This window comes from Synchiropus splendidus, chromosome 1 (assembly GCF_027744825.2).
Source record: "Synchiropus splendidus isolate RoL2022-P1 chromosome 1, RoL_Sspl_1.0, whole genome shotgun sequence".
In the NCBI taxonomy this organism is placed as follows: domain Eukaryota; kingdom Metazoa; phylum Chordata; class Actinopteri; order Syngnathiformes; family Callionymidae; genus Synchiropus; species Synchiropus splendidus.
This window is the reverse complement of record NC_071334.1, coordinates 64,650,047-64,662,059: the sequence shown is the minus strand read 5'-3', so window position 1 is coordinate 64,662,059 and position 12,013 is coordinate 64,650,047. Positions and strand designations below refer to the sequence as shown.

General features: G+C 41.8%; 1 protein-coding gene across 2 annotated transcripts in view; it reads left to right on the top strand.

The window, feature by feature from the left end:
* Window positions 1-11,459, top strand: part of LOC128766000 (interleukin-1 receptor accessory protein-like 1) — a 228,151-nt gene extending 216,692 nt beyond the window's left edge. Inside the window, exons 10-12 of one of the 2 annotated variants that reach the window (XM_053877311.1) lie at window positions 4,877-5,047; window positions 6,299-6,343; window positions 7,827-11,459. In XM_053877311.1, coding sequence (XP_053733286.1) covers window positions 4,877-5,047; window positions 6,299-6,343; window positions 7,827-8,554 — 944 coding nt within the window. In that variant the 3' untranslated portion in view covers window positions 8,555-11,459. The remainder of the gene's footprint in view (window positions 1-4,876; window positions 5,048-6,298; window positions 6,344-7,826) is intronic. The other variant, XM_053877321.1, reaches the window with a different exon arrangement.
* Window positions 11,460-12,013: the final 554 nt, after the last annotated feature.

The window sequence follows — 12,013 nt, the reverse complement described above, 5'->3', positions numbered from 1 at the left end:
AAATGCAAAGCTTCCTAGGAGTAAGCTTGGCAACATCACCATCCCAAGATGTGTATTTCTTCTCCAATCTCCTCTTTGTCAAATGTTAGAACCCATTGTGGCCCACGTATCAAAAAGTTTGCCCACCCCTGTACTAGATGGTGCTGTCAGTTGTAGAGCGCCACCTACTGAGCTCTGAAAATCAGGATAATGTTTTGTGAAACCTCATAACTAGTTGGAACATACAGTAGATACACCAGTAAATGGAGGGCTTTCATTCTTATTTCTTGGAGTCTTGGAGTCTCACCAAGCCTTCTTCCTAATACTAACCTGTGATCTCTTCAAGTGCATCAGGGATTCTGAAGACGCCAGTAGAACCTTTTAACCACCTCAGTTCCCGTTGAAATCTCTGTCCACCTCAGGTCCCAAGTCTCCTCTTCCAAGTTTGAAAATCCTTTCTCATTCTCTGAACCATGCGCCCAGTCCTTTCCTTTCAGGGAGTAGAGCTGAGGTTTACAGGTCCGTACAACCTCCGTCTCCTTGTTGTGGCGTGTCGAAGGTCTAAATGCAATGGTATCGCTGAAACCCAGCTTCCTCCATCTTTAATGTACAGTTATCAACAATAGCTTTTCAAGCGTGTGCTCCTCTGTGAATCCATCCATTTGGTTTCTCCAGACAACTCTGTTAGCCACTGATGACATCTCTTTACTTTTATCTATCATGGAAATTGTTAGTTAGAACTTAATATCTGCAGGGGACCGTTGGTGTCTAAATATTTTGACTCACAACTGCTGCCTCGAGAAGCATGTAAAAAAATGTTTTCCTCACTTGCCTGAATGTAGTTATGCCCAGAAACAATCACCTCTCAGATCAGATTTACTGTGTTTGGAAAGACTTGCCAACAAAACACTTTGGATTGACATAAAACAAGAAGAATTGCAGATAGCGGTTGCTACATTCGTGGGCGATTAAATACACTAATATTATTGTTCTGCAATAAGAAACTTACTACAGTGCTCCATTCAGAACCAATATCATTTTAAAAGCTCCTGGTATTCGCATGATGTCTACTAAAAACTCCATAGCCGCACTGGTCGTGCGACTTGACCCACTGTTGCATGGACTTTTACATTTACAGCACTTTATTTCGAAGCACTTTCCGAGTTGGTGGGATCCCCACTGACCATGGCAATACATTCTATTCTTCTATTCTCATTCTGATTTGATCTTAAGCCTCACGTATTGGCTTGTCAATAGGGTGCGCTGTACCTGCATAGTACCTGTTTAAACCCATGAGGTGCATTCATTTTAAAGGAACCTTTTATTGAAATGTTTTTCATTAATCCTCATTCATCAGTAGGACAACATGACACCATGACACACAACATGACACTGATGAAAAATAAATCCTATTTTGGTGGCAAATGCTTCCTGCTTATTGCATACTGCTGGTGAGGCACTGGGAAAAGTGCCCCCTCAGCACAGCAGCTCAGCCATGACAGACATGAAATGGTTACATGGTACCTGACTTCATCCAATCTGCACCCTCGAATCAGCTGCCTGAGGGTCACAAGTTATGTAAGTTATGCCAACTACAGCTCTTCTTCTGCTTCCAAAGATTGCTAAAAAGAATGCTTTTTGACTCTGCCTTTCATAAGTCCTGTTTAACAGACTGCTGTTGATCTACTGGAAACACTCTTGCTGAATTGAGTTACAGGCAAAGAAAAGTGGAGCTATAAGGAAGGATAACAATTGTGTTACAGGCAAAGAAAAGAGGAGATATAAGGAAGGATAACAATTGTGTTACAGGCAAATATCTCCACTTTTCTTTGCCTGTAACACAATTGTTATCCTTCCTTGTATAACAATAACAATTGTGTTACAGGCAAAAAAAGTGGAGATGTAAGGAAGGATAACAATTGTGTTACAGGCAAAGAAAAGTGGAGATATAAGGAAGGATAACAATTGTGTTACAGGAAAAGAAAAGAGGAGATATAAGGAAGGATAACAATTGTGTTACAGGAAAAGAAAAGTGGAGATATAAGGAAGGATAACAATTGTGTTACAGGCAAAGAAAAGTGGAGATATAAGGAAGGATAACAATTGTGTTACAGGCAAAGAAAAGTGGAGATATAAGGAAGGATAACAATTGTGTTACAGGCAAAGAAAAGTGGAGATATAAGGAAGGATAACAATTGTGTTACAGGAAAAGAAAAGAGGAGATATAAGGAAGGATAACAATTGTGTTACAGGAAAAGAAAAGTGGAGATATAAGGAAGGATAACAATTGTGTTACAGGCAAAGAAAAGAGGAGATATAAGGAAGGATAACAATTGTGTTACAGGCAAAGAAAAGAGGAGATATAAGGAAGGATAACAATTGTGTTACAGGCAAAGAAAAGTGGAGATATAAGGAAGGATAACAATTGTGTTACAGGCAAAGAAAAGTGGAGATGTAAGGAAGGATAACAATTGTGTTACAGGCAAAGAAAAGTGGAGATATAAGGAAGGATAACAAGTGTGTTACAGGCAAAGAAATGGGTAGATATAAGGAAGGATTACAATTGTGTTACAGGCAAAGAAAAGAGGAGATATAAGGAAGGATAACAGTTGTGTTACAGGCAAAGAAAAGAGGAGATATAAGGAAGGATAACAATTGTGTTACAGGCAAAGAAAAGAGGAGATATAAGGAAGGATAACAATTGTGTTACAGGAAAAGAAAAGTGGAGATATAAGGAAGGATAACAATTGTGTTACAGGCAAAGAAAAGTGGAGATATAAGGAAGGATAACAATTGTGTTACAGGCAAAGAAAAGAGGAGATATAAGGAAGGATAACAAAGAAGCCCTCATTAGTAGTCAGCCAGCTGTGTTTTTGTTCCGTCATTTCTTTATTAAGTGTAATGCAGCCCAGCGATAACGCCTCCAACTCTCTCATCCTCAGTCAAGAGTTCACATCCCAACTGCTGGCTCTCAATGCACATGCATATATTAGCCCTCCCTCCCCTCGGAAACCTCTGTCAATCAAGCCTCTGCCTTTGCACTCATCCGTCGTAGCCGGCGAATGAAAGCTGTTCCTTGTCGAGATATGACATGCATTTAAGCTGCCCCCTCCAGCTGCCTGCCGGTGATACTCTTCAAGACTCCAGAGTGGGGGAGCCCCACCCTCCTGATCCTCCTTTTGCTTCCCTCTTTCTTCCTCACAGCAGTGTGGCTCAGGATCTGCCTTTCGTTTAAAGCAGGAAAACAGAGGCAGGTTGACGTCACGGCGAGAGCACGGGAGGAGTCAGTTATTCCAACAGTCGCGTCTCAATTATTCCTGCTTGTCCCCGATGCTGCTAATGAACTGTGTGCTGTGAGACGATTAATTACAAGTGTCGTGTCAGAGAATCACGCCCTTGTCGAGAATCAAGATTGCCCTCAAGTGCTTGTGTGACTCTGAGCTGCAGTCTTGAGGTCTGTGGTGTTCTGTAATGAAGACTATAGACTTGTGGCAGTTACGTCTGCTTCCTCAAGAAATGACTGGTGATGATGAATGTCTTTATCAACAAGGCCTCAGCTGTGATGTGATGTTTGGTGATGTAACATCCAGCGGTGGGATTTATGTGACGCCACAGTAGACAATGGACTAGGCAGATCACAGTATTTGATGTGAAGTTTTGTTTTAAAATCTGAATCAAACTTCATTCAAATATACAGCAAGAAGTCCTTGCTGAATATTTGGAATTTATTGCAGCTCCAGCAGCATTTTTTATCTGCTGTCTGAAGATGCAGTCTCTCAATCACTGCGACAATTTAACCTTAGATTTTACTGGCAGAAGGTGAACTTGACCCTGGTTGTTGCACCTAAACAGCTTGTGCATTCATAAAGATGGTAGGTCGGGTTGTTCTTTACAAATACAGATTTTCACTCAGCATCTCAGCTGAGAGATACTTCAAACAAAATGCAGCAAAAAAGTGGGATGCACTGCAAAAAATAAAATAAAATAAAAATGATGGCTCTGAAAGGATTGTCGGACTGTCGCAAGTAATTTCTCTTATATCGGTAACTGAACGCCTTGTTGAGTTCTCAGCTGTGGAATGGTGTCTACGATCGAAGCGATATAAGAGATAGCACCGACACGTAGGTCTGTTTTTTAATCATTTATATCTGTTTATAACAACTTGGGTTTCTACTGAATATGGTATTAAATTGAAGAAACTAGAGGAAGAGTTTCCACAAAGCTCTATAGAAGCCGGAACAGAGCCAACCCTCAGAAAAATATCGGATCAAAATACAGAATGTGTTGCTCTTAAAATGTGTATGTTTCTATCAGACCACTTACTAAGGCAAGTATGATACGATAAATCAAGATGAATGATTCACGGTGTCTCGAATTGTTGTCATCATACCTGCCTCACCTGCACGACACCAACCTTGGTAACAGGAGATCCCTCATGACACAAGAGGTTTCTGTAAATGGCTTGGATTACTTTGTTTTTCTCTCAATCACAGCGACTTATTTTACAGCCATCGCTCTTCTACCTTTGAATCCGCCATCAGTCGACGTTTCTTCTGCGTTTCTAGCTGAGCTCGGCCATGAGAAGATGCCGATGTTGCGCATTAAGCTCCCTCTGGAGGCTCATTTGTTTTTCATGCAGAGAGCAAAGTAGCTATCAAGGTAGCATAACTTGTCAGTGGAGACAGAGCTGTAATGAAAAGCACTGAGATGGGCAACGCTGGTCAGGGATCAGGGTAATACAGGAGTCTGGTTTCAGAGTCAGACAGAGACACTCCAACGTCCATTAGAGCTGAGCTGTGCTGAGCAAAGCAGGAAGTGCAAACAGCTTGTAATTGAGACCCAATAATTTGGCGCCTATAAAGGGATGTTGCCTCATCTATCTGTCTGTTGCCTTCAGATAACAAGGACTATGACGCTTACCTGTCCTACACCAAAGTGGACCCAGACCAGTGGAGCCAAGAGACGCGGGAGGAGGAGCGATTTGCCTTGGAGATCCTCCCCGATGTTCTGGAGAAGCATTATGGGTATAAACTCTTCATTCCAGACAGGGACTTGATCCCTACAGGAAGTAAGCTCTTTCTTGCCAGTGATCTCAACTTTTTTTCAAGTGTTGTGTGGCTTGCTGGTATCGTCCATGGTGATGTGGCTTGTTTATCGTCCTGTGCTGTGCATTTGTTGTGGTGTGACCATCGCATTGAAGTCAACTTGGGATCAATTTCTTGGAGCGAAAAATACGACAAAAAAAAATGGATCGATATTGATGTTTCGATACGCTGACGTGGAATAAACCAGTTATGATTCTAAGATGAAAAAAAAGATACTAAACAGATAGATTTTTTTTATATCACAAATATATTTTAGCGAAGCTGTTCATATGTATAACTGTCATTTTCCTTCATGAGCTGCTGCGCAAATCTGTGGAAAAGTCCACTCAACACATTAGGAGACATTAAGATGAAGTGTCACAACATTTCATCCACAGTAGGGTTGATTCCAACCTGAAATACCATGTAGAACACCCACATGGGGTTGGTAGCTGGAGCGCTGATGGTTTGTCGTTCTTCAGAGTCATGCCTGCTTCACAGCCATGAGAGCTGGAATGATCAGTGAATTATTGATCTCATTACTGATTGATATCAGACCTGAGTTCAGCTGTGATTTATTCATGAAACCACTGGGAGGTCAGACATGTGCGTTGCAAAAAAAAGAAATTCAGCCTCGGTCCAGCTTCATCCGAACCACACATCTGCATGCCGTCGTGCAACAAAGTCACCCACCGAGCCGCTCCTGCATGGACATTATTAACGCATGTGTTTCCAGCGTGGCGCTCTCTCTCTAACCAAAAGCCTCTGACCGTGCTTGTCTTCTGGACAACTCATCCCGAGGATGAGTTTGATCATGTGGTGATGTGACTAGCCGTCATGGGTGTGCCTGCAAACACTCGCTAACATTCCTAATGATGCTCTCCACCGGGACTATATCACGAGGGGACTGTTCTAATATGGGAAGAGCAGCATGAAAATGCAGAGATTAAGAACAATATTGAGTCTGGATTACATCACCTATTAGCTACAGCCATGTGGTGTAATCCTGGACCGTCTCCGAAGCAGACTCTTGCATTCATTTATACAACCTGAATATTTTCATTCTAAAATGTCTCTCTGTGCAACACATGCCTTTTCTATGCTCAAAATCCCATATTAAACTGGAATAAACGGCAGACCAAACCCAGAGTTTATACCAGAGACTCATCCCCGCTTTGACCAAACTGTTGACAATGCTTCTCTGCAAACCTTCTGATGATACTGTGAATGTTTAGGTTTCACCAATGATCATTTCCAGGATGACACAAGACTGCTTAGAGGTACTTATCCCACAGCTTGTTTATTGCTCGTGTCTACGTGACCAAACTCTGACCAAGTGGTGAAAGAGTCCTTCATTGTGCTTCGTATACTCAGAAGAACATTGTACACACATTCATGTCACTTAGTAGGTAGCCATATGTGTGTCATTTCTTTCTTTTTTTTTAATAATTTAGAAGCTAAAATTAGATTTCATAAACTTTAAAATGCTAGTCGTTTATGCACCATGAAAAGTGCTAGCGTTTTGTAACTTTAATAAAAGTTGTATTGGTCTAAACAACAAACTAGCTAAAGTGTTGACTGGTTAAAGCTTCTTTATGACAATATTAATTATCTTTTTTTTTGTTGTTGTTGCAACTCGCAACAGTTTAGCTTGTCTGGTGAATAATGCAACGCATTGAAGGCATAATTTATTTGTTTAACTTCAGCCGTCAGTCACTCCAAACATGTTGTCTTGAAACAAAGCCTGTCGTGTGGACGTGTCCTCCGATGAACAGCACAGTGTCTCCTCACCTCTGTGTCTTCACATTTCCTCTGCCAGGATTGTCATGTCGTCTTGTTTACAACTTCTCTGGCTGCTCCAATAACGCCACAAGCGATATTTATTCAAATGCGTTATGGATGTCAAGAGTTAGAGAAAAAAAAATTACACATAAGCCACTGGGGTTTTTGTGTTGTTACTTTTTTCACTTGCAATGCAGTTTATTTATTTACTTTTTGGGGAAAAAAAACCATTCTGCTATTAAAGATGATTTGAATAAAAATGGAGGGCAGATCTCTCTGGAACGGGGGAGAAATGAAGCTAGTTTGGGCAATGAAGGGCCACATTATATGATGAGAATAAGGTGAGGGGATGACATGCCAAAACATAGATGAACAGGGGGAAAATGAAAAGTAAATGTGACTTAAATTTTACTTCAGTGTTATAAAATAGGTGAATGAATTTATGCTTTCACATTATATGGTCATTTCATTATATATATTCTTCAGTTCTCAAGTGTTTTTTATTTAGTATATCATAATCATAAATATTGGAAGATCTTATTTAGTGGTGAATATCTTGGACTCAATGTGTAAAAATACAATTTAAATGCACTTTATTTAAAGGGTACTAAAGGCTATTACAGTAAATGAGTGTCACACTTTTAAGAATCAACTTTAAAAGGGAAATAAAGTCCTGTAAAAAAAAAAAAAACATTTCTATTTAGAATTTGAGTTTTTTTTGTTTAGCTCACATGGATGCAAAAGGCCACACGTGGCCCCTGGCGGCACTTTTCCCACTTATGATGTAGAATATGCAAATAATTTACATCAAAATATATTTCCTTTACGGTCATATTCTGCCTCCTTTTCTAAGCCTACTACGGCTGACTTGTGCCACTTACAATGAGTTGTTGTCAACGGCACTAGTTGTGTTTTTGTTTAAAAGGAATGACCGTAATGATCTGATGCATCTGTGGTGTGTGTGTGTGTGTGTGTGTGCAGCCTACATCGAGGATGTAGCTCGCTGTGTGGACCAGAGCAAGCGTCTCATCATCGTGATGACGCCCAGCTATGTGGTGCGGAGGGGGTGGAGCATCTTTGAGCTGGAGACACGGCTGCGCAACATGCTTGTGACGGGCGAGATCAAGGTCATCCTCATCGAATGCGCCGAGCTGCGCGGCATCATGAACTACCAGGAGGTGGAGGCGCTCAAACACACCATCAAGATGCTGACCGTCATCAAGTGGCGCGGGCCGTCCAGCAACAAGCTCAACTCCAAGTTTTGGAAGCAGCTTGTCTACGAAATGCCCTTCAAGCGCATGGAGCCCCTCAGCATCTCCCACGAGCAGGTCCTGGACGTCAGCGAGCAGGGCCCGTTCGGCGAGCTCCAGACGGTCTCTGCCATCTCCATGGCGGCGGCCACCTCCACCGCCATGGCGACGGCACATCCGGACTTGCGCTCCACCTTCCACAACTCTTGCCACACCCAGATGAGACAGAAACACTATTACCGTAGTTACGACTATGACCTGGCACCAGGTGGCACGCTCCCACCGCTGTCCACGCTCGGCAACCAACACACCTACTGCAACATCCCCATGACGCTGATCAACGGGCAGCGGCCGCAGTCCAAGTCGCCGCGTCAGCAAAGCCTGGAAGAGGGCCACGGCAACAACGCCATGCTGCCCCTTCTGCCCAGGGAGACCAGCATATCCAGCGTCATCTGGTGACACTGCGGACTCTGGATCCTCAATGATGTCCACGAGTTGTACAACTCACCGCTGGTCGTGGGACCGCGAACGCACCACAGCCAGATTGATCTGAAAGGCACTAAAATATTTGCTGCTGTGGCATTTGCACCAGAAACCAACAGGTGGCGCGATGATTGGATGCAAGAGTCGAGCGATGGAAACCTTTTTGGACCAATGAGAGCTTTTGTTAAAAATGGATCAATAAAAACAGAACTTTTTTTTTTTTTTTACGCCTGTAAAAACGTTCCACAGGCCGACACTGAAGATCATTCTACCCCAAAAGTGGAGGAATACAGGGTCCTGTACATACAACTTTTTTTTTCTTCTTTGTAGCATTAGTGTTTGGGACTTTTCTCATCAATCTGGACTCTTTTTTGTCTTTGGTTTGTACAAAAGTGAAGCGATGGTTTGTCAGTTGTGTCGTCTTACATTTCTCCTAATTTGTCGGCTGGTCGCTTTTTTCATTTCTTTTATCTTTTGAAGAGGGGCGTTCGGGGTCAAAGCCCCAGGATTAGTTTCGAACCACTGGCTGCTGTCAAAGGTTGGGAACCAGGACTCAGCCTGAATATGCAAAATACAGCATCTGAAAATCAGTGACGGTCGGACGGACGCACGGACGGACGGATGGAGGGATCCGAGGGACACGAGGAAAACGGTGCTAGGCTTCACGTCTCTGTTTCCCACGTTGTTAAAAAAAAAAACAGCCTTGCTATTTACCTTAACAAAGGATTATATCACAGAAAATTAATGATGTGTATTATTTTATGAAGAAAAAAAATGTCTATTTTTGTAACAGAGGGATATTTGAGAACATATACAGAGTGACGCGCAAAGATTAATAAAATGTTTCTGTTGTGTGGAAATGCATAGCTCACTATTTGTTAGCTCATTCACTGTCTTATATCGCGACGTGAAAAACACTGTATTTTCATGGTTCCTGGCAGAAGGACGGCGGGATGTACTATGTTCTTACAGTCTTCACGTGGCGGATTTGGTCAAAGGCCTCACCCATGATGTCGTCAATAGCTGTGGCGTTCTTCGTGGGACCAGGGCTACAAACTTTTATGATCTCGTATCACCTCAGCTATGCTTTATAATCACACCCAACAAATGACCTGCGTTTTTTTTACACTTGGATATTTAAAGAATAGGGCTTTAACATCAACCTTCTGAATTCCATTCCAATTTCAGTCCACACAGCTGCATTCTTGTCGGAAGCGGGGTTGGATTTATGGCGCGTTCCACTTTTGCTTGATGTGGAGTTAAAGTTTGGAATTAGTATACGCCGAATGAAACAAACACATCCCACAAATATGTGTTTCTCTTTGTCTGACTCGGATTTTGTAGTTGCAAACGTAGAGTATTTCATGAGAAGTTGCTAATATCCGGACAAAGCACGCGTGAGAATACCTGGACGTTGCCGTCTACTTTACTTTAATAGCTGGAACTCACTGAATTTGGCTGTGGTGTCATTCCCAGTTCGGACATCCCACTTCCGAGGGAACAGGAACGCTGCAAAAATCCACATATGATCCCTCGTGGCCAAGCAATAATTTGTTCCCCCTTCCAAGCCATGAGTCCACATCAAGGTGTGTTGGGATCATCAGTAATGCGTATCAATGATACAACAAAATTCATGGGAAATTGCAGCTAATCTGGCGACTCGTGCGAGCTAATAGCGTTAGCATTTGTTTTAGGACTCTTTTTCTTTTTTTTTCAAGAACAGTTCCAGTTCAAAATAGCACTCAGCTTAGCTTCCGGGTTTTCTCGTCCCAGTAGATGGAGCTCTCTGTTTAAGAAAGGAAAAAACGCGCCTGCTGTGGAAGACACTTTTTTTTTGAAACGGTGCGCGCTATCCGGTGGGCGATCGAACTAAACGCAATTCGAAAAGTTTCATTAAACTTACGATTTTTTTTGGAGCTCCGAGTTTGAATCGAACTGATGTCCTCTGAAAACACAGAAAGAATGATAATTCAATTGAAGAGTGTGAGATATCAGCGCATGCATGTCTTTCGTTTTCTCAGCTGTGTGGGGTGATAAGTGCCAAATTGAGTTCTTGCTCTTTCACAAGGACAATGTGGGAGTTGGTTCACTTCTTGATCCAATCTTTTCATCATAACACAACCTACATTCCTAAAGTAGGGGCTTGTGTTTTTTATTTTTATTTTTTATCACACCCAGGTACCTGAACGCATCGCTACAGTCTGCAGCAGTTTTCAGGAGAGCTGAAGAGTTTCTGTAACAACAATAAAAACCTTCTTAAAGGCGATTTAGGGAACATATCTCTCAGATTTAGGGAACATATAAGAGCGACATTCAAGCTCGCTGTTGCTCCCAATTGAATTTTGATCCTTGATAATATTAAAGACCAAGTTCGACCTCATTCATCGACATCAATTCACTAACAACTGTTTCAAAAAGGCCGTTGGAAGACTTGGTCAGTGAACTTTAATTTTGTCTGTTCCTTTTGCCCTGGGTGTTTTGAGGAAAACTAAAAGTTTGGATGACATTCGAAAGCAATGTCTGTGTCAAGACATCGCTGCATGGACGTGTTGTAAATATTGTTGGGGGAAATAAGGTGATGAAGATGAAGACAATCGAGCCATACTCATACTCATCTTTGCCAAACTAGACGAACCTGAGTTGAAGCAGCTTCTGGCTTTTGAAAGAGTTTGTAAAAACAAACATTTTTTTTTTTTTTTAACTGATTTTATGCGTAACTGAAGACATTGAAGGCTTTGGGCGGAAAATGGCGACAAACAATGTTGCGATATAGAGCACAGATTTATTCCAGGCACTTTCACGACTCTTGAGACTCTGATTTATTTTCTATTATGTATCTGCAATGTTCATTAAAAGAGATGCTGTTATTAATAAAATACACATTTACGATACTGGGACTCGGCTGGTCTTTGTTTTCAAGGAAGACAGTAGAATCAGGTCTCCCCATCTTAAAAGCATTGTTCCATCTTCAAAGACACTACGAGTTCTGGATGGCTCTGCAGGCTAGAAACAATGTTGCGCTTTATATAATGTTTATCAATCTTTCATAGTTCATCTAACTGGGAAAGTGAGCAAGTTGACAGGCGGCCACACATGCAAAAGGAGAGAAAGTCTACCTGGTTGATAAAAGCTGGCTCTATTCTTTTTGGTTTTTAAATAATTTGGGTTTGATATAAATATAAAGAATTCAATTTTACATCAGAACTCTCTCTAGTGATGGGTTGATGAGGTTTCTTGAAACACTGTCCTTATTTTCACAGGCCACTAGATGGCACTGTCTGCTGTATGATAGTTGAACTATTTAAATGAAACCTTACATCAATTTTAAACCAAGAGCGCCACCTACTGAGCGCTGAAAATTACAACACCTCATCACAGACTCTCCTTCTGACTCCACAATTCTTCAGTTCTGACACTATGCACTGGCGCACCATG